At 45.8% G+C, this 23,364-nt stretch overlaps 1 protein-coding gene across 1 annotated transcript in view; it reads right to left on the reverse strand.

The window, feature by feature from the left end:
- Otud7a (OTU deubiquitinase 7A) overlaps window positions 1–23,364 on the reverse strand; it is a 110,533-nt gene that overhangs the window by 18,885 nt on the left and 68,284 nt on the right. The window contains exons 6-10 of the mRNA XM_026784279.1: window positions 13,794–13,895; window positions 10,370–10,497; window positions 8,813–8,928; window positions 4,991–5,118; window positions 2,874–3,023 (exon numbers count right to left, since the gene is read on the reverse strand). Of these exons, the coding sequence (XP_026640080.1) occupies window positions 2,874–3,023; window positions 4,991–5,118; window positions 8,813–8,928; window positions 10,370–10,497; window positions 13,794–13,895 (624 nt within the window). The remainder of the gene's footprint in view (window positions 1–2,873; window positions 3,024–4,990; window positions 5,119–8,812; window positions 8,929–10,369; window positions 10,498–13,793; window positions 13,896–23,364) is intronic.

Here is a 23,364-nt window from a genome sequence, read left to right on the forward strand (position 1 = left end):
ACTCGGTTCACAGCCATACTCTGCACTTCACAGCTCAGCAGCTGCTGCCCCAGGTCAGGGTGTGGGTGGCACAGGGCATGGAACAGTGAGGCAGGAACTCCTTCATCTGAAGCTTCTGTAGTTTCACTATAGCTGACCATGATTTAAAATAGTACATAGAAAAATCCCAGAAATCACCGGTTCACAAGATGAAGCTGAGCACTGTTCTGAGCCGTGTGAGAAGGTCACAGCTCCCACGCAGGTGCAGCGTCCCTTTGTGCACCGAGTCCTCACAGTAGATGCTATCTTTAGCTGTCTGCTGTCCGCAGCTGCCTGGGCTGTCGGGCTGATGCTCAGGGATCTCTGTACTTTTGCACACCACCCCTTATCCACGGGCCCCACAGCACAAGTCGGCAATGATGGAGTTGAGACCCACAAGGAGAAGCCAGGAAGTACTTCCTTGAAGCAGAAAGGGGAAGGTGTTCAACTTAATAAGGAAAGACAATGAATTGCATGCCTATGGTCCACAGCACAGTGAATCTATGCGTGAAGTCACGGAGAAGGACAGTGACATCAGCCCTAGTTTTGCTGCTGTGTCTGAAGCTGCCGAAGTCCCACCCACAGCACTGGTGAGTGCCTGTGGTGGGGAAGGCCACACACAGGGACAATGTAGTCAGGCTTTGGGTCGTCCAGCATGTCAGCTACCCACAGGCATCTCTTCAGTGTCTCCCTTGGGTGATGGCAGAGCCACTGTTGGTATATGGAGATATATCCTCTAGCGAGCCTGCACCCCCTCTAGGGCTCTAGCCCAGCTTGTAAGGACTGGTAGCGGGAATACGCAGTTCTAGGCACATAGTAGCCATGGAGGCAGGACTCATAGGGACTGTGGAGGGACCCAGCACCCATAGAAGCCAAGAGTTACCTGTACTGTGCTCTGGGGCCAGAACCCAGACTTTGGAAAAAGCTTGTCCCCCAGGGAGAAACCTGTACTCTGCCGTGTTTTCCTAGAGGGATGTGATAGTACCTTCCACAGCTATTGTTTCACCAGGGAGACTTCTGGAAGACCTCTGGGGGACCTGAGACTGTGAACTTGATGTTGACCTCAGGGGCTTTTGGGACTCTTGTCAAGAGTCCCAGCCCTGGCCCAAGTCACAGCCTGTAGCAAGTGCTACAGTATTAAAGGTGCTGGCCTTCATGCGCATATGGTTTCAGTAACCTGGAAAGCTGATGCAGGAAGATCCCTTGAGTCCAGGACTTTGGAGGCCATTCTGGACAACACAGGAAGGCCTCATTTCAGACCATGCCAAAAACAGAAGCCAAACAAAACCCTAGGGAAGGAGGCAGGCACCGCTGGAAGCAGAGAGATGAGGGAAAAGCATGCTCACCCCAGGCTTTGATGCTGGAGAGCCTCTTCTGGTGGTCAGAGGCAGTGAGTGAGTTATGAGGAAGGGTGAGGAACAGCAGTCTGCTACCTTGGCTGCCTGGACCCACTCCTAGTTACATCGGCATGTGAGCTGCACTTTGATTTGGCTTTTGGGAAGGGGACCGGGGATCTTTCTACACCCTGCATCATTCAGAGTCCATCCTATAGACCTGCTGACTCTCTGGCTGTCAGGCCAGGAACATATGTGGAAGGGGTGCTTTATAGGGGCTGGAGGAGGTAGGGCTCTGTCTGTGTCCTCCCTTGCCAGCTGTCCACAGGAGGGGGCAGGATGGGGAGGCACTGATACACTCAGTGTAAAGAGTCAGGACGGTTACCCCGAGCTTCTGGCTTGTGGGAGCCCTAAACCAACCACTTGGGGTTTCCTAGAACCACATTCAAGGGTCCAAACCCTAGAACACATGCTATTTCCTTGGCCTTCAGTCTCCTGAGGAAAATCTCATTCTGTACTGAAAATAACACCTTTCTACCCAGACACTCACATATCCATCACAGCTAACTCAGAGCGCAACAAAGTCCTCTTCTCCATCAGTGAATCAGCCCCACCTGTCTTACCGCTAGCTGCAACTGTGCACCGTGCAGCAGGTGGCGCTGGTCCCATCAACCCATCAGCACTGAGATGGCTTCTTGCAGGAAACCTGGCTATAGTGACCTTCAGATAAAGTGTTGACTTTTTGGTTCAAAAGCTTACTAGTGTACAGCAGGAGTGGGCAAGCCTTTCAAGAACAGTGCCAACAAATTAATGTCGGAGGCCAGCAGGCCACACACACACACATTCTGCTGCCCCACTGCAAAGCAGCCACGGGGAAAATGTCAGGCAATGAGTCTGGCTGTGTGCCACTAAAACTATCTGCAAACTAAGTGGTGGGCCACAGCTTGTCAATACTTTCCCTGAAGGGATTTTGTTTTCCAACTCCATCTGAGGTGGATTGCATCCATCTATAAATCCACACACAACATTAGCAATAATTAGTTTTACAGTTAAAAATCCCCCCAAGGACACAGACAACATGGATTTCAAAAGGCTAGAAGTGAGGATTTTGAACATTTTCAACATCAGAAGTAATACACAATTACTTATACTAAATGTTGGAGGACGTAGATACGTTTTCCCTGACTAGTGCACTACAAGTCACACTGAAATACACACATGTGCCGGCTAAAATTAATTAAGATATAGAAAACTTACACATGCACATGATGGAAGCCAACAGCTAAGTACACACAGTGGCATCATCACTGATCTCCAGAGTGGTTTAGGTGGCCATTACCTCTAATGCCACTTCTGCCAGTCAACACATATGCGTACCCACTGAGCATGGCTGTGCAGAAACCACAGCTGCTCCTTGTGTGTGCTGTGCGCTAGGCGGTTGTCCACACATACCCCATCTCCAGCACTCCCTCCACCCCTCCACCCCACCTTTACCCCTTGTGTCTCGGGAGCTGGACAAACCTTGTTCTCTCTGCTGGTCTCTCTGCTCCATGGACACGAGGGCCGAGAAGTGCGCTTGATCATAAGCCAGAACCAGGGGCGAGCAGTGGCACCTGTTGGGAGGCACCTCCAAGGGCAGGTAGATCCCTCCGAATGGGATGGGTGCAAATGCTGTGGACACAGACACGGGGAGAGTGGGAGGGCAAGAGTGCGGAAGGGAGGGGCGGGTTGACGCAGGGAGAGGGAATTAGGGGCACAGAATTAGTGCTCAGGGCCAGGACTGAAGGTTTCCATGGTGATCTGCCTGGGTAGCCTGCTCCCAAGAGCCACACCATAGACAGAAGAGCGGCAGGGTCAGGGCTGAGACCATTGCCCAAGACGGTCAGAAGTATCGCCCGCTAGCTTGTCTAGAAGTCTCTGCTGTCCTTTCTCTTCTGCTGTCACTGAAATGTTCACACGCAGGCAGGACCTACATTCCCTGAGTGTGATTGGTGCATACTGAAAACAACTTCTACAGAACAGAAGGGAGCGGTCAGAGAGCTCTGGTACTGAGCTGCAGATCAGGCGGAACATGAGAAGTAGAGACGCTGTCTTTGTGTGATGAGATACCATCCTGTTCATGTTCTTATGAAGAACAAGGGAAGAGAAGCCTGAAAACCACTTCTTTGAACACCAACCCCAAGCAGTAGCTGATTCTTTTCTCCCCTCCCCACTGAAATAGGGTCTCATGTAGACCTGACTTACTTTGTAGCCAAGGATGACCTTGAACTTCCAACTCCCTTGACTCCCTGAGTGCTGGAATTACAGGCATGTACCACCATGCCCATTTTATGCATTGCTGCAATGGAACCAGAACTTCATGCATGCCAGGCAAGTAATCTACCCACTGGGCCAATCCCAGCCTAGCAGCTAGGGTTTGATCATGAAGAGCATTGCCTTTGGCCTCAGAGTGGGAATTGTACCCTCCTTAGTGTGGAGCACAGGGGCCTTTAGAGTGGTCTCTGAGGATCTCTCAGTCATCCCCCACCCCCTTCACTCAGTCTGTACTGGGCAGGATGATTCTGTCCACATAAGCATCCTGTTTTGAGGGCTGTAATAAGGAGAAGGGACATGGACCAGAGGGCTGCTGGCTCTGGTGCTTGGCAGCAGGCAAAGAGAGCTGGGCAGGATGCATGGATGCATGTTCTGCTAGCCCTTGCCCTCAGAGCAGCCACGGCCATGCTGTCTTTCTCTGGCATGACGACTGATGCCTGGCCATCAGGGCTCCAGGACATTCATGACTTCTATTATGGGATGGATTTAAATGTAAGTGAAGCCGAGCAAAATGTCACAGGGTCACTTCACTGGCATGCCGCACGCGGTGAAGAGATGTTGTGGACAATGCCGTCTTTGGAAGTGACAAACATGGCAGCAAGAGTGAACTGGATCGCAATGGTGCCACCAGGGAGAATGGAAAATAAACCACACTGGGAAAAGTGCTGGGAGTGGGGTCTGCTGAGGGAGGCAGGGACCTGGTGACAGCTCTCCTGGTTCTCCCTCTTTTCTGCCTCTTCAGAGCATGGCCAGCTCTGTGGGGTTTCAGACATCCTTTCTACAGCTCCTTGAGCTCGCAGGAGCTTCAGGCTTAGGGATGTCATGTGAGGGTCTACGCCCTGTCTCTGGCTAAACCTGGGTGGGGGTATTGTCCAGCCTTACTCGGGGCTTCAGTGCACTTATCTATCTGGGGGAGATTGTATCGAGTGCTAAGGGAGGGGTCATCCAAGAGGTCATGGGTGAGGCTCTCAGTGGCCGACAACAGCAGCTTGGCTACCCCTGCAGTTCCTGACTCTTCACCACCCTTCAGAGCCCCCACACTCTGCCCTCCTTCCTTTCCTCTCTGCTACGCTATCCTGCAGAACTCCTGGAACAGGGCCTGGGGCTTTCATAGGGATCTGTGCTATCTGTGGTGCTTGGCCAGATTTGTCATAGCCTCCTGCTGGTGTCAGCAGGGCAGGCGATCAGTGCTGTGCTGGAGAAGAAGAAATGCATGGAATGCTATCTTTGTGCATGTCTTAAAATGACACGATGACTCTGCCTATGTACAGGTAGATGTCACCCTTTCTGGACCACCCCTAAATACAGCTCCTTGAGGATCCTACCTTCACCACCAGAGTCTCTTAGCATGGTGTCTGCCACCACCACAATGGGTCTCCGCAGTATGTGGGCTAGGACGAAGACATGGAACTCTTCCAGGCTTTCATATACAGGATCCTCAGAGTTGTCCACACTGGGAATAAGACAAAGTGATCTTGTCATGGACTAGACTGGAGGGGGGAACACAAAGGGCAGGGACTCGGAGTAGGGACGGAGCACCCCCAAACACTGGACCCTATTTATTAGGATCTGAGGAACCTTCCAGGAACAGTTCCTGGGAAGAGGTCATGAAGAAGCTGCCTGAATCCTACCCTGACGGGAGGAGGAGGCTGAACGCACAGCCGTACACTAAGCCTCTGCAGCCTGGGTCCAAGCTCCTGCCTTGCCTTGTGGGTAGAGTAGACCCCAAGAATCGCTGTCATCCAGACTGTGAGACACTGGGGCAGAAGACTGTGACCTAGATGTCCCTCAACAACAGGGCCAACCTCCAAGGGAAAGAGAGCCAGAGCTCTTAGATGGTGGGACCGTGTGTAAGTCTCCTAGATGTGATGACAGTGTATAGCAGGAGGCGGCAGACTCTTTGCATAGTTTCCAGTATCCTAGGGCTCCTGGAATCAGTTCCCCAAAGACTGCAAGGGAGTAGGGATGGCTGGGAATGAGTTCCGTGTGCAGAGCGCTGGACCAACTCTCTCCATCACTCCTAGAACAAAGGCTTTACACCCTAAGAAATGCACCAGGCCTTTGGGAGATGCCATGCTACATTATGGTTTCTTCCTTCCTTCCTTTCTTTCTTTCTTTCTTTCTTTCTTTCTTTCTTTCTTTCTTTCTTCCTTCCTTCCTTCCTTCCTTCTTTTCTTTCTTTCTTCTCTTTCTTTCCTTCCTTCCTTTTCTTTCTTTCTCTTTTCTTTCTTTGATTTCTCTTTCTCTCTCTCTCTTCCCTCCCTTCCTTTCTTCCTCTCTCCATCCCTCCTTCCTTCCTTTCTCTTGCCTTTTTCTTTTGTGGCCAACAAACTTTATTTAATGCTTGAAAAATGTGGCAGCAGTCGGAAGTCATAAAATGTCACACAGAACCATCTGCAAGTTATTCTCTAGGCTTCCACGTCTTTATTCTGAGAGGGGTCAGAGTGCTTCTTGCTTACACGGCCACCTTTGACACATCAGGACACAGCCATCAAGGCTTGCTCACAGTGGTCCCGGCAACACCTTTAAGATGGAGGACCCAGCTCAGGGTCATGAGTTGCTTTCTCTTAGGTCTCTTCAATCCCCTTTATCCTGCTGGTATTTATGCTTTATGCTGCTTGGTATTTCCATAACCACGGCACTTCTGAGATGCTGAGGAGTACAGGGCAGGTGGCTTGTGGACCTTTCTCAGCCTGGGTCTCTGTGACGTTGGACTAGGGTTTTTCAAGTCATCCTTGAGTGTCCTCTCAGGAGGTGGGATATGGAGGTGGACCTCACACTGGTGGGGCCTAGGTCACTGGCTCTTCTTCCAGCCACACCCTCACAGAGCTGCTCAGGTCACCTCTGTAACTAACACACAATCCACAGGGGAACTCGGAACCCCGTACATCTCTCGTTATTTCACAAGCTTGTTGACAGCACTGCGGAGTTCTGGTTTGATACTTTTATTAAATGATTTATAATCCATTTGTGATATTATGACGCTCAAATATGCTTTAATTCGGTCTTCTTCACTTATTTCAGCTTGGTCTGTGTTTTTCTGATATCTCTTTGCCATTCTTTTGGATTACTTCCTTGTTCCCTGGCACAAGAAGATGGACCATATTCACTTCGCACATTACCGCCCTCTCTATGTGCCTGTGAGTCACCTACCACAGCGGCCACGGGACATGCTAAGTCCACAAGGGCTCTTACTTCCAGTCTAATCCTTATTAAATTCATGCTTCTTATAACTTCCTCCTGTACAGTGGGAAAATGCCTGGAATGATTCCACCGTTCTTACTCATTTGAAGCTGTCTCCTAGCCTGTAAGCTTGGCTGCCATGCCCAATAGTGCCAACCCTCCGTTTTCCCTCTCCACCCTGTCTGGCCTTGGCACTTGCTACAGTCCTTTGTGCTCTCGCATTCCTTACCCACTGCAGACACCCTATCCTGCTTTGTCCACTGAATGGCTCGAAGATAGAGGTTGTTTTTTTTTTTTTTTTTTAGAAAAGAGAGTGGAAGAAGAATGTCTAAAACGCGTTTTGCTTTAACCAAATAGCTCTGGCTGGGCAGAGAGGTGCGGTGATTGTGCTTGTGAGGGCTGGAGTTAGGATCCTTAGAATCCAGGCATGAAAGCAGGTAGGCATGGTGGTTGCTGTAATCCTAGCACTTGTGATACAGATGTGGGATTCCCAGGGCCAGCTGGCTAGCTAAGGCTAGCCAAGTGTGTAAGCTCCAGGTGCAGCAAGAGAAAGTATCTCAATAAACAAAGAAGTGGGCCACTGAGGAAGACACCAGACACTAATTTTGGGCTTCTACATGCATCCATGTGCCTGTCCACATGAAAATGCACATATGTTTACACCTTTCCCACGACAGCATAGAGATCTCTGTGTCTGTAGGCTCCACATCTGAAGGTTCAAACTACCGAGAATAGAAGCACTAAAAGAACCGTAGGCACTCTTTCCTTATCCCCTAAACAGTGGAATGCGCTTTCTTCCCTTCAGAAGCGCCGAGTGTCAGGCCACTTGTGACAGCAGTGGGAGACAGACGAGCATGCTGACCGCTGTTCTCTTCTCTCCCGCCTGTGCTTCCCCAGAAGAGATTTGGTTTGCTCCTTGGCAAGTGTGGGAAGTTCAACAGTGAAAGAAACACTAGACTGGAAGGAACACCGGGGGCTTGGAGGGCATGGAACTGATAAAAGCTAAGTTTTCAGGAACAGATCTTCCACTGTACAAACATACGTCTGCCTGGCCACAGGCCGGACCCTCAGGACTGACATGGAAAGTCTATGCTGGCTATGTTGGAATGCATCCTAGCTTGAGAGGACTGGCCCACTGGGCACCAGGCTCACTGTGGTGAGGCGTTGAGAGCCCAGAGGCTTTCCTGGCCTGCAAGCCCGAGACTGGCCAGGAGACACGCACATCTGTGTTCTTGGTGTCAGCGTTCATTCTTCGTGCTTTGGCAGAGGACTTTTCTGGGCTGGGACCTTTTACTTCGGGACAAAAGAGCAAAAATCAAAGAATGCCTCTTCTGAAATTCCATGGCCAAATGTGCCCGTTGGTCCAGACTGCTCTTCGTTCCACAGGGGAGCTGAAGCTGGCCTGCAGGAGCAAGCTTTCCTTAAGTGCACACAGCGTGCAAGGCCTGAGCGTGCAGGAGCAAGCTTTTCCTTGAGTGCACAAAGTACTAAGAACACACATAATGGTCATGGAGTCCATTGGGGAAGCACTGGGTGGTTTGATGATTTCTTGCTTTCAGTGTGACTTGAAACCCCACACTAAGTCGATTAAAGAAAAACTCTATAAACAGTAGCTGGTTTTTTTTTTTACAGCCCTGTGTATGCACTGGCAGCTGCAATGGCCACTGTCACAGACCACCTCCAGGTCTGACTAGGCCCTGAATCCCCTAGTTACTACAGTTTGCATTGTATGAGGAGCCTGAGGGAGACAGGGCTGAGCAGCTCTCATGAACTCATGTGTAGAGAGCTTGGGTGCATGTGTCCAGCCTCCCCTCACCTCCCATATCGCCTCATGTATAACGTACACTCTCTGTCTTCTGCTATCTGGCTAGCATGCAGGGTCATTTACCCTCCTCCCCAAGCTCTTTGAGGCCCTGAGTGGCCAGGAGCTCTGGAAGACCCATGGAGAGCAGGGCAGCACTCACCCACCACCCGTGCCGCTGCCATTCTTGCTGAAGTGTGTGCGAGGCTCGCTGGAGGCCAGTTTTAGCAGCTCTGTCCACTCTCGCTCCCATTCCTCCTCAGTGTACACCAGCCCTGACTGGCGCGAAGGGAAGCTGGTTCAGGAGGCAGCCGCTGTTGCCTGCCTTCACCCACTCCTCCCACCAAGGCAACAGTACCGATCCACCCAGCTTAACCTGAGCCCCACTAGGACCCAGCTGGACACATCTGCTAGTGTCCCCTGATGGTTACTCTTACATAGTTTAAGAAATTCCAGCCCTTGGGTTTGAGCACTGGTCCTAGCATACAGCAGGGCAGGGTTGGGGATGGGGAGAACTTGGGGCAACGGGATGATTGGGATACAGGAAGGTAGGATAGGGGAGCAGGGAAGCACATATCTTAATTAAGGGAGCCATCTTAGGGTTGGGAAGAGACTTGGACCTAGAGGGGCTTCCAGGTGCCTAAGGCGAGGTCCCCAGTTAGTTCCTGGGGCAGCTGAGGATAGGGAACCTGAAATGATCCTATCCTATAGCCATACTGATGAATATTTTGCATATCACCATAGAACCTTCATCTGGCGATGGATGGAGATAGAGACAGAGACCCACACTGGAACACTGGACTGAGCTCCCAAAGTCCCAATGAGGAACAGAAGGAGGGAGAAGATGAGCAAGGAAGTCAGGACCAAGAGGGGTGCACCCACCCACGGAGACAGTGGGGCTGATCTATTGGGAGCTCACCAAGGCCAGCTGGATTGTGACTGGAAAAGCAGGGGATAAACCCAGACTCTCTGAATATGGTGGACAATGAGGGTTGCTGAGAAGCCAAGGACAATGGCACTGGGTTTTGATCCTACTCCTTCTTCTGGTTTTGTGGGGGCCTAGCCAGTTTGGATGTTCACCTTCCTAGACCAGGATGGAGGGGGGAGGACTTTGGACTTTCCACAGGGCAGGGAACCCTGACTGCTCTTCAGACTCCAGAGGGAGGGAGAGAGGAGTGGGGGGAGGGTGGGAGGAGTGGGAGGCTGGGAGGAGGCGGTAATTTTTTTTTCTCAATAAAAAAAAAATCTTTAAAAAAAAAAAAAGGAAATTCCAGCCCTTGATTTCAAAGCTGTTGGGAAGCTTCTAATCACCAAGGCCACTCCTGGGTGCATGTTAGAAGGAGTGAACCTGGTTGGGGCTGACCAAGGTACAGTTTAGAGGACCATCAAGCCATTTTACCCCCAATATAGGCAGATTCTTCTTGTGGAGAAAAGTGGTAATGTCACCATGGCCAGGGGCTGCGGAGATTTCCTCTGGATTGAGGGGCCAAGGGCTTCTCAGATCAGTGCCTGACTATATAATTCATGATTGGTGTTGGGGCACTGTTAAAGTGGAGGGAGGCTCTTTCCTAAGCACACCAGCATGGCGGGTGTAAGTAGGAATGTGCTGTGGTCCCCCTGGGCTGTGCTGTTGCAACAAGGCTCCCCTGGACTATATAGCACAGTCAGAGGCTGCTCCTGATGTGGCTCCTGTTTGTCTCCAGCAGGGGTGGGTACAAACCTCCTTGTTCTGCTGTGTCTGCTGCCACCTCCACCTCCGCTTCAGGGCTTCTCGCTCAGCACCTGTCCTCATCATGGTATAGAGAGCTTTCCGCAAAACCAGGTCCCGGTCGTGAAAGCCCCACATTCCTGCAGCCAGAAGGCATGAGGGACAGATAAGGAAGGGAGGTGAAGAAGAGATGAGCCTAAGGAAACTCTAAGGGTCACAGCTCAGCAGGCTGGCCTCCCACATGGGTGCAAAGGAAGGAACTATCATGCCAGGAAGCTGTGTCTCTTCACAGACTTGCAGCCCTCCCCCATCCCCATGCTGTAAGTGTGCTTCCCATCAGCTCAGATATGTGAATGAAACGGTACTTCCTGTTCTAACACAACAACAGCAGGTAAAGATCCTACAATCTGTGAGCATATACTGTAGGGAAGTAAGAAGCGAGGTAGCTATTAAATAGCACATAATGTACCATGTTCGCAACACAAGGGGAGACCAAGCAGGCAAGAACAGAACACATGCATGCACATGCATTTGTCTCAGAGGCCAGAAGAGGCTATCCTTGATAAAGATGTACAACTATTATTTGTCAATTAAAAATAAAAAGACACATTGAAAAAAAAGTAAATGGAAATGTTGGATTTGGAAGTGAACGTGGTAGGACTATAATACCAGGAGATAATATGTGCCAGTAATGATAGTGGCCCTCAATTCAGGGTGGGGTGAGGGTGGGGTACAGATGGGGCTGGGTGGGGTTGGGGCTGGGTGGGGTTGGATGCAGTGATGTTAGTTTTCTTATGAGTAATGCCAGCCACAGAGTGAATTCTTTCTTTTTCCTTCCTTCCTTTCCTCCTTCCTTCTTTTTTATTTATTCATCATTTTAAATTTATTTTACAAACCAAACTCAGTTTCCCCTCCCTCCTCTACTCCTGATCCCCCCCCATCTCCCTTCTATCCCACCCTCTCCATCTCCTCCTCCTCTGTCTCCATTCGGATGGGGAAAGGCCTCCCACGAGAATCAACAAAGCATGGCATATCAAGTGAGGCAGGGCCACGCTCTTCCTCGCTGCATCAAGGCTGAACAAGGCATCCCACCATAGGGAACGGGTTCCGAAGAGCCAGCCCATGCATCAGAGACAGGTCCTCTTCCCACGGCTAGGGACCCTACAGAAGACCAAGCTACACAACTGTCACCCAGATACAGAGGGCCTAGGTCGGTCCCATGCCGACTTCCTAGCTGTCGTTCCAGAGTGTGTGAGCACCCACAAGCTCAGGTCAGCTGTCTCTGTCCCTCCTTTCTTCTTTCTGTTTTCAACTTTGCCATAGTTTTTTTTTCTTTTTTTGTGGCAATAAATATATTTATTTATATTTAACATATCAATATGTAATTGATAGTGAAAGTGTAAAATCTTATATAGAAGTTTACTGAGATACAAAGTTTGAGATGTATAATATTTGAGTGGCTACCTTAATCTAGCCAATCTAAAATTTTTTAATTGTAAGCTCATTATAATAAAGTAGTAGTTACATTGTTAATGTTTTGTTTTGAGTTTTAATATCAAATTTCATTTAGTTTAACATATCAAAATACCATTTTAAGTATATAATCGTTAATAATATGACATTTTATGTTGTTTATGCTGCCTTCAAAGTCTAGGTGCATTTTAGAATTACATAGTGATTCTATTGGTAGGAGCTACATTTCAAGTATTCCATAATCTATGGCACTATCATCTGCCATATTGGAAACGCATGTCTCAGTATATTTAATGATTATAGAAGCTTGCAAATGATTTAACAGGCAAAATGGGTATACCCGCCAGGGTTTGTATGTGAATTTTCCCCACAAGTTCAGGTGACTGGATGTTTGGTCCCCAGATGGCAGTTTTGAGAAGCTGTGGAACTTTTGAGAAGTGAGACCTAACCAAGGAAGTTGCTGGGAAGCAGACTAGACTTTTTTTTAAAAAAAATTTTAATTTTAAAACAATTAAATAATTTTTTATTTTGAGATTTTTAACATTTTTGAGAATTTCATATGAGTACTGTATTTACATCATTTTTTCCTGTCTTCTCCCTCCAGCTCCTCCTCAGATTCATGGCCTGCTATCTTTTTTATTGTTACATATACACATAGATATGTATAGATACCACCTGCTGAGTTCACTTAGTGTTGTTTCTAGATATACATAAATATGTCAGCCACATATATATGGCTGACAGTTTGGGATTGGATAATCTTTAGGGAGCTCATCCTTAGAGAAGACCAAGTCTGTTTCTTGGCAGCTTTGTTTTTGTTATTGTTGTTTTCGGAGGCAGGTCTCACTGTGTAACCTTGGCTATCCTAGAACTCACCATGTAGAACAGGCTGGGTTTGAACTCATAGCTATCTGCTTCCTGGCGCTCATATTAAAGGGGCATATCACCACGTAGGCTCAATGGGAGTGGCAGAATGTGCTGCCCCTGTTGTGGGGAGGAAGCAGGGAGTGGCTGCCTTTGTCTTTCCCATTGTTGCCATCACACACACTAGTCTCTACTCTCATCTCTAGTCTCAGGGCCTCTCTGAGCATTTTGCTCAGAGATCTTTTCAGCATCCTCAGCCTGCCTTGTACTGAGCAGGCCCCACTTTGGTCTACATAAGGTGTGGGCCTGGCCCTTGGTCAGGTCACATTTAACTAGGAAGATATCTTGCCTAATAAGAGCTATGTTCTTATCCAGGAGTCCTGTTCCCTTGACAGAGACAGTCCTCTAGGCCTGAGGAAGAGCCGTAGATCTGATGTTCAGGGCCCTGGTATAAATCTAGACTTGCTTGTCACATGGTATCAACCCTGTGCATGGGAGGACGGAGATTCTAGAAAGTTCATGGAGACTGTGAGTTATCTAATGTTGCCACACACAGCTGTGCATCCGCTGATGTGGTTCCCTGGGGAAGGTAGTGAATACATACGCTCTGTACCTAACTGTGATTACCTGAGTAATTCCTACATCTGTCTTCTCATCACAGACTGTCTACAGGCAGCCAGCAAACTACCCTGTGCCACACACTGTTCCCAAGTCTTTCTGGTGGAGCCTCATCCAGCATAGCCTCTGAACACCCCGTGATTTCCGCCTTTGTGCTTTGTCTGTGCTGGCTCCTGCTTACAGTGTCTTCTATTCCTTCAAGTTCCCAGGTCTCAGTAAAGACCCAGCATTCTCTAGAAAGTCCTCGTAGTTTGCTCCAGAGTACCCATCAGCCTGCTGTCCTTGAAGCTCCTGCTCAAGGTCTCTTAGCGAGACAGGTGTTTACCCCAGAGTGCTCTGTCTTGTCATCAACCCAGCCTGACTAGAAGGGCCAGGATGCCACAGGCATTCAGATGACAGCAGCATGAGTGGCTCTATTTGTTATCCATGCATCAGATAGAACCCAAGCCTTGCTGGCTTTTGTTGGTGCTGGGGTGCTTACCCAGTGAGGCGGCATGTAAGAGGCAGTTCCCGTCCCCTGTCGTGGCCAAAGGAAGAAGCCTTTTACAGCTTGTGCACACAGTAGACCACCAGTTCAGGCGACCTGGAAAGGAAGTTCACTTTAGAACAGACGCTCAGAAAGGCAGGGAACAGATGTCTGTGTGTGTGTGTGTGTCTCTCTCTCTTACTCTCTCTCTCTCTCTCTCTCTCTCTCTCTCTCTCTCTCTCTCTCTCTCTCTGTGTGTGTGCTACACATTTCCAAGTATCAATGAAAATTTTCCTTTTCTCAAACTATAAAGAGAAAAATAGGGTGGGGTGGGGCAAAATAAGCTTTTCTTCTCCAGAGACCAAAAGTTACATAGCTTGTTTCAGTGTCTGTAAAGTATTTAAAACAACCAGATGAATGGTGGAGAATAAGGAAACACAGAAGGAAGATATATATGCTTTCTTAAAGGACTTAAATCTGAATACCAGTAAGCATTGAAAGGTAGTGTGTGCGCACTGTAACACCCAGAACAAGCATCAAAGAGAATGAACTGAGTTACACTCAAACCAATCCTTGTTGGGCTTGGTTGACACATGCCTGTAATCAGTGCTGAGGTTGAAGCAGGAGTTGCACACTTGGGGCCAGTCTGAATTGTCCATTGAGATCTTATTTCAAAGACTGACTGACTGGCCGACCAACCAACTAACCAATACTATACAATATGCTCCTTGACACCAAAACCAGGTGAAGAAGGTACTGAGAAATACAGGCAGAAATCTTTCATGAATATGCAGCAAAATTTTCAACATGCAAACAAACAGCTATCAGATATAGACACCAAAAATTACACAGCATGTAATGTAAGACAGATTCTAAGAATGAAAAGTTGGCTCAATATTAGAATATTGATTAATTAACATAATTCATCATAATAAACTACAGAAGAAGCAGTTCAGATAATCATAAATGGAGAAAAAACATTTAACAAAAGTCAATACTCTTAATTGTGATTAACTAGGGACTCTACCTCCAAGGGAGCAGGCCTAAGCCAGCAATCTTGGCCAGAGCAGTCCTGAGCCAGTGACCTCTGCTGGAGCAGGTCCAAGGCAGTGACCTCAGTGGGAGCAGCCCCAAGCAAGCAACCTTTGTGGGATCAGGTCCTAAAGATGCCAGGGATTGCAGAGCAACCCCTGGGAATACGGAGCAACTTCTGGGAATACCAAGTGACCTCCAGGGTGACTGGAACCATAGCCCTGACTGCACCACAAGGAACAGCCATCTGAGTCTTAGATCTACTGGCACCTGGAAGACTGATCACTAGAGAGACAGCCCCAACTACACCAACCACAGGAAAAGATGGGTAGAAAAGGTAAGAACATACTCAAGCTGGGTGGTGGTGGCGCACGCCTTTAATCCCAGCACTAGGGAGACAGAGGCAGGAGGATCTCTGTGAGTTCAAGGCCAGCCTGGTCTAGATGAGCTAGTTCCAGGGCAGGCTCCAAAAGCTACAGAGAAACCCTATCTTGAAAAACAAAAAACAAACAAAGAAAAGAAAAGAACAACAAAAAACACACTCAACACCAAAAAGAGCAACACTACACCAACAATGGCAAGACTTAACACCCAAATATAGATGAAGCAGAAGAAAACGACCTAAAAAATTAACTTTAGGGGGATGTTTGAGGCCCTTTAAGAGGAAAGGAAAAATTCCCTCAAAGAAATGGAGTAAAATACAAACAAAAAATTGGAAGAAATCAACAAACCCCTTTTAAAAAACCAAAGAAAAAGCAACCAGATGAAAGAAATGATTCAAGACTTGAAAACCAAAATAGAAACAATAAAGAAAACACAAACTGAGGGAAATACAGTAAAACAGAAATTATGAGAAAATTATCAGGAACCACAAATATAAGCATAAACAGCAGAATATAAGAAAGAATCTCAAGTGGAAATAGACTCTCATGGGTCAAAGAAAACATTAACTCTAACACAAGCTTAGCACAAAATGTCCATGAAATATGGGACACCATGAAAAGACCAAACCTAAGAATAGTAAGGATAGAAGGAGAAATCCAACTCAAAAGCACAGAAAATATATTCAACAAAATCATAGAAGAAAACTTTCCCAACCTAAAGAAACATATGCATATGAAGATACACAAAGCTTATAGAACATCAAATAGACTGGATCATAATATCAAAACACTAAACATACATAATAAAGAAAGAATATTAAGAGCTGCAAAGGAAAAAGGCCAAGTAACATATAAAGACAGACCTATCAGAATTACACCTGACATTTCAATGGAAACAATGAAAGCCAGAAAGTCCTGGTCAAGCGTTATGCAGATGCCAGCCCAGACTACTATACCCAGCAAAACTTTCAATCAACATATTTGGACAAAACAAGATATTCCATGACAAAACCAGATTTAACCAATACCTAGCCACAAACCCAGCCCTACGCAAAATACTAGAAGGAAGACTCCAACCCAAGGAAGTTAGCTACATCCACAAAACCACAGACAATAGATGATCTTACAGCAGCAAATCTCAAAGAAGGGAAACACATACACAATAACATTACCAACAATGGAAACTAAAATAATAGGAGCTGGCAATCACTGATCATGAATATCCCTTAATACAAATGGATTCAACTCACCTATTAAATGACACAGGCTAACAAACTTATATGGATATGAAAACTGGATATGAAAACAGAATCCATCCTTCTTCTGTATACAAGAAACACACCTCAACCTCAAAGACAGAAATCGCCTCAGAGTAAAAGGTTGGGAAAAAATTTCCAATCAAATGGACCAAAGAAACAAGCTGGTGTAGCTATCCTAAACATAATAAAGGCAATATACAGTAAGCCAACAGCCAACATCAAACTAAATGGACAGAAACGTAAAATGATCCCACTGAAATCAGGAACAAGACAAGGCTGTTCACTCTCTCCATATTTATTCAATATAGAACTTGAGGTTCTAGCTAGAGCAATAAGACACCAAAAGGAGATCAAGGGGATAAAAATCAGAAAATAAGAGGTCAAACTCTTACTTGTTGCTGATGATATGATAGTTTACATAAGTGACCCCCAAAATTCTACCAAGGAACTTCTACAACTCATAAATACCTTCAGTAATGGAGCAGGATATGAGATTAACTTGAAAAAAATCAGTAGCCCTCCTGTACACAGATGATAAAAGGGCTGGGAAAGAAATCAGAGAAACAACACCCCTTCACAATAACCACAAATAACATAAAATATCTTGGAGTAAGTCTAACCAAATAAGTGAAAGGCCTGTATGACAAGAACTTTACATCTTTGAAGAAAGAAATTGAAGAAGACACCAGAAAGTGGAAAAATCTTCCATGCTTTTGGGTAGGCAGAAGTAACATAGTAAAGGTGGCAATCTTACCAAAAGCAATCTACAGATTCAATGCAATGCCCATCAAAATTCCAGCAAAATTCTTCACAGATCTCAAAAGAACAATTCTCAACTTCATATGGAAAAACAAAATACCCAGGACAGCCCAAACAATCCTCAACAATACAGGAACTTCTGGAGGCATCACAATCCCTGACTTCAAACTCTACGACAGAGCTACTGTACTGAAAACAGCCTGGTACTGGCATAAAAACAGACAGGAGGACCAATGAAACTGAATAGAAGATATCAATCCATACACCTACAAACATCTGATTATTAAAAAAAGCAAAAAATATCAAATGGAAAAAAGAAAGCATATTTAACAAATGGTGCTGGCATAACTGGACATCAACATGTAGAAAAATGAAAATAGACCCATATCTATCACTATGCACAAAACTCAAGTCCAAATGGATCAAAGACCTCAACATAATGCCAGCCACACTGAACCTTATAGAAGAGAAAGTGGGAAGTACACTTAAATGCATTGGCACAGGAGACAACTTCCTAAATATCATGCCAGTAGCATAGACACTGACAGCAATAATTAATAAATGGGACCTCTTGAAATAGAGAAGCTTCTATAAAGCAAAGTACATGGTCAACAAGACAAAACGACAGCCTACAGAATGGGAAAAAATCTTCACCAACCCCATATCAGACGAGGGTTGATTTCTAAAATATACAAAGAACTCAAGAGATTGGTCATCAAAAGAACAAATAATTCAATAAAAATGGGGTACAGACCTAAACAGAGAACTCTCAACAGAGAAATCTAAAATGGCTGAAAGACACTTAAGGAAATGCTCAATATCCTTAGCCATCAGAGAAATGCAAATCAAAACAACTCTGAGATTCTATCTTACACCTGTAAAAATGGCCAAGATCAAAACCACTGATGACAACTTATGCTGGAGAGGTTGTAGGGTAAAGGGAATATGCCTCCATTGCTGGTGGGAGGGCAAGCTGGTACAGCCACTTTGTATTTCAGTATGGCAATTTCTCAGAAAATTAGGAAACAACCTACCTCAAGACCTAGCAATACCACTTTTGGGTATATACCTAAAGGATGCTTAATTGTACAAGGACATGTGCTCAGCTATGTTCACAGCAAGATTGTTTGTCATAGCCAGAACTTGGAAACAACCTAAATACCTCTCAACTGAAGAATGGATAAGGAAAATGTAGCACATTTACACAATGGAGTACTACGCAGCAGAAAAAATAATCACATCTTGAAATTTGTGGGCAAATGGATGGATCTAGAAAACATCATATTGAGTGAGGAAACACAGATCCAGAAAGACAAAAAAACCCTACAATTTACAATCCCAGAGAACCTAGACAATCAAGAGGACCCTAAGAGGGACATATAGGGATCTAATCTACCTGGAAGTAGAAAAAGACAAGATCTGAGTAATTGGGAGCATGGGGACCATGAGAGAGGGCCTTATAGGAGGGGGAAACAAAGGAAGGCGAGTGGAACAAAATCTAAAGCTTAATAAAAACAATAAAAAAGAACAGGTGCTTTTCTTCTATACGAGGGAAGCCCAGGGTGCCCACTCAACCACTGTGAGGACCTCATACCACACATCCTCCCAGTGAGAGATGCTAAGAATACCATTTGCAGCTACAGATTAGAAAGGAAGAGGTAATAGCCTCATTTTCAGATGACGTGATGGTTTATGTAGAGTATCAGAAGGAAATTGTAAAATCCTGTAATTACTTTGTACAGGTCATAGGCGATGAGATCCATATTCATGAATCAGTTGTATTTCTGTATACCAGCAGTAATATGTGAGAGTCACAACAAAATTGTAACAGCATTTATAACCACTCAGAAGTGACTTGGGCACAGATCTATTGCCCACGCCCAGTACTCTCGAAGGCTGGAGAGAGTGCATGCTGATGGGAGGTTAAAGTTCTAAACACTCTGGGAGGCTCCAACAAAGGGAGACCCTCCATGCAGTGAGGGTGTGAAATCCTACAGACTGGGAGGCCGAAAGCATTCCCCATAACATGGTTTCTCACAGAAAGGAAACCACTAACGATATGGAATACTGTACCTCAGACAGACTGGAAGAGACAGCTCGTTACCATTGGACCTGCAGTACACATATTAATCATGGCAGGAAATGAGCCTGGGTAGAAGCAGAGTACGTAAATGGAATAAAGAGAAGAGAAAGACAGATATGTTGGTAAAAGTAAGTGAATACTGATTAATGTGTAATTAGCAATGTTTCTTGGGGACTAAATTATATGTAAGTGAAAATAAATGTCAGCAACGGCATGGATTTTGGTAGTTTATATTATGTGATATAAAGTTGAAGGCCTTCCATTGGACAGCAGACGGTAAAAGTACCAACTTATAGGCAAAGTCTAAGAACTCACAGACATATTTTCATAAACTGTAGGGCAACATCCCAAACTGTCAAGATAGTGGGAGGGAAGACAGAATAAAAAAACCAAAAAATCCCCAAACCAAAAAACAAAACAACAAAACACCCTTAAATAACTTCAAAGAGGGAAAAACACCCACTAATACACAAAAATGCAAGATAAAAGATTTAGATTTAAACAGGACAATGCATTCAAACCAAATACATATTGGCACTTATACTAAACGTGAATTAATCGAACCCTCTATTAGTGATTCTGGATGAGGAAGTTCTGGAGATCTTCTGCACAGCCTGGATCCCATAGTTAGTGAAACCACCATATTGTACACTTGAAATCTGCTCTGAGAGAAGTCGTACCTGTCTTCACAACACCCCTGTAAAATCTAGGGGACGAGAAGACCTGGCATTGGCAGGATGCTCCTACGTCTTGCTGTGCCATGAACACTAAAGTCATTTGTCTGTGATCTGGGAGCCTTTACCTAGTGCCCAAGAAACTATGGCAGCTGGCTGTGTTTACAGCGTACAAGGCGATGCTTCATGTGCACACACATGGTGAAATGGCTGCCATAGTTAAGTTCCTTAGACTGTCCACCGCCTAGGATAAGGCCATTGCTGTGTATGACTTCTCTCAGAGTTTGAGGCTAGCTAGGGCTACACAATGCATTCCAGGCCAGCCTGAGACTCTGCCTCAAAACAAAACAACAAAACAAGCAAAACCAAAAGCAAACAACCCCCCAAGAAAAACCCAAAGAGTTCAACAAAAAGAGACTAATGCTAGCAGGTGTTGAACAACTGCAAGCCACTGCCTCGTTTGTCTTGATTTCACTTCTTGCTAGTGAAGTGAAAAAGTGATTCTAACAAAAGCTGCTAATGCTTTAAAAACAATGAGATACAAATGGAAAGACTTCAACTCAGTTGTAAGTTTTAAGGTTCTCAAAAGTGTGTTCAGTTTAGAGCCAGCACATTAACAAAGTTTACTAGAATAAGCTTGTCAGGATTTTGTTCAGACTAGTCTGTGATCTACCCCCCAGTGCTGCCTGGCTAATATTCAGTAGTTCTGCTTTAATGGGAAGTGTTTTAATAGGACAAACTAACTATGCCCTTAATTGTAAATGAAATATGTATTACATGTAATAAAATGCACACTACAAAATGAAATGAATATGAAGATGCTAATGCTTATGCTAACAATGGGCACATCCTTACCACCTGCAAATCATCTTATTGAAGCTGAATGAGAAATGCAATTAGGAGCCTTAATTAACAGGATCCTTGGATGGCCTGTTGGAGACACAAGTGGGAATACTGTGCAATCACTTAGCAACTTTTTGTCTCTCGGCTGTGCAACAGCAATCTATCTCACTTGACTTTTAAACGTCTCTTTATAAAGTACCAGGCTGGGAGATATTAAAGCTATGTTACTACAAATTAAAAGAAAGTGATAAGATTTGTTTTAGCAATGACAATATACTGACACACTTAATTTGAATATAGGCATCCTGGTCCATGTCCTGAGAGCATCTAAGGTGCAACGGCTCCCTGCAACAGTCCATGAACAGTGGTAGATGGGGGAGGGGGATGGGAGTATCCCTGCAACAGTCCATGAACAGTGGTAGATGGGGGAGGGGGAAGGGAGTAGTCTAGTTAGTTTTCATCAACTTGACACATGTTCTAGTTAGCTAGAAAAAGGGCAACTCAACTGAGGAATTGCCTTCATCAGACTGGGCATGTCTGTGGGGACATTTTCTTAATTAACAATTGATGTGGGAGAACCCAGCCCACTGTGTGTGGTGCCACCACTGGACAGATGGTCTTGGTGTATATAAGAAAGCAGGCTGAGTAAGCCAAGGGGAACAAGCTAGTGAGAAGCATTTCTTTTAGTTCCTGCCTCTTCTTCTTGGGTTTCTGCCCTGAGTGTGATGGATGGTGAACAGAAATATGAGCTAAATAAACCCCTTCCTCCCCAAGTTGTTTTTGGGTATGGTGTTTTGTCACAGTGATAGAAAGCAAACTGGGACAGGCAGTAGGCTAACAATTAAGTGGCCTGTATATATGAGGACAAGCCTCCAGTTTGTCCAAGCTTTCTTCTCTCATTCTTTTTAATAGAGCAGAGAGTGGGATAAACACATGCTTGCTAGATTAGTGCGTCTCTCTATCCTCACTGTCTCTTTACAGAGAAGGAAACCGAGACCCCAGAGAATAAATTAACTTGTACACTGCTCATTCCAGAAGAATCAGATCTGGACCAACGATAGTTTCTTCTACGTGGAAACACTTGCTCTGTAAGCTTGAGAATCTGAGTTTGAACCCCCAGAATCCACGAAAATGTCAGACATGTCTGTGCATGCCTATAATGCCAGCATTGAGGGACACAGAGAGGCAGATCCTGGGTTCATTCTGGCTAGCCACCATGTCAAGTGTCAGGGTCAGTGAGAGACCTCATATCAAGTCAGTAAGGTGGACAATGACCGAAGACACCTGATCTGCTCTCACTTCTACATGTTCATGCATGGGCCCAGAGGCTTGTAGACTCATGTACGCTCACCGTACACAAACTGTAAACACACACACACACACCCCAAACAAAACAAAATCCATACATTCTTTAATCAGGTCCAGAGACTTGGAAGTTCTTGGGTAAGATGGCAGATTAGAAGCTGCCTCAGTTGGATGCTGTGAAGGAGAAGAGCTGGGGCAACAAGGAACAGATTCTGTTCCAAAGAGGGAAAGGCGGGAAGAGCATTTGCCTGAAGATGCAGGGAACAGGAGCAACTTGCACGTGTTTCTTGGTCCACTACTTCCTGGCAGGAAGTGTGGCCATGCACTGGAGCATGGTCAGCACCACACTCTTAATGAAGACTGTGTTACCCTGACACCAAAATCACACAAAGAAACAACAAAAACAAGAAGAAAATTATAGACAATCCTCTTTGATGAACTTAGATGCAAAATTTCTCAATAAAGAACTCACAAGCTGAATTCAAGAACATATAAAAAAATCATGTACTGTAGTAAAGTTGATGGCATTCTGAAGGTACAGGGTTCAACTTACACAAATCCACAAATGCAGTATATCTGCACATCTCCACTCACTGAATACTTTGTTTCTGCCCTTGAATCATTCCTTTGGGAATTCCTCTGCCATTGGTGATTTATTCTTTTAGGGAAAGAAGTCGTGCAATTCATATCTGGAATGGAATGTTCAAAGACAGCCTTGTGGAGAGGGTGGTGCTTTCGAAGACTCTGAGAAGGTATGGTCCAGAGAAGGCAGGGGGCATGCAGAGCTGGGGGCCCTCCTCAGCTCAGCCATTTTTGGTAGGTTAGGGAGGCACAGGTCTCTCAGAGGCTCTTTCTTTCCTGTCACCTTTGGATCTGGCGTGCAGCCCAAGTGAGAACTGACCGTTAGTTTACTGCACATGTGCATGAAGTGCTGCACAGGCTCAGATATGCGATGGGGAAATCACAGCCATCACTGTGCCTTCCTCACCCCAGATGGCCTCAGCTTTGGTTGTCCGGAGAGCTCTCAAAGGGTCCCATTTCCTCAGAGGGCACAGTGAAAGTTGGAAGCTCATAGTCATTAGGAAAAAAGGAGAGTATGTAGCTACTGCATACCGCTCTACACCAATTCCAGGAGAATGGTCAAAAGTGGAAAATGAGGATGCTGGGAAGATTCCTTTGATCCCAATATATTGTATTAATATCTCGCTGTGATTTTTAGCTCAGTAGAATAGTTATCTGCTGTGGGAA

This window comes from Microtus ochrogaster, chromosome 22, assembly GCF_000317375.1.
Source record: "Microtus ochrogaster isolate Prairie Vole_2 chromosome 22, MicOch1.0, whole genome shotgun sequence".
NCBI lineage: Eukaryota > Metazoa > Chordata > Mammalia > Rodentia > Cricetidae > Microtus > Microtus ochrogaster.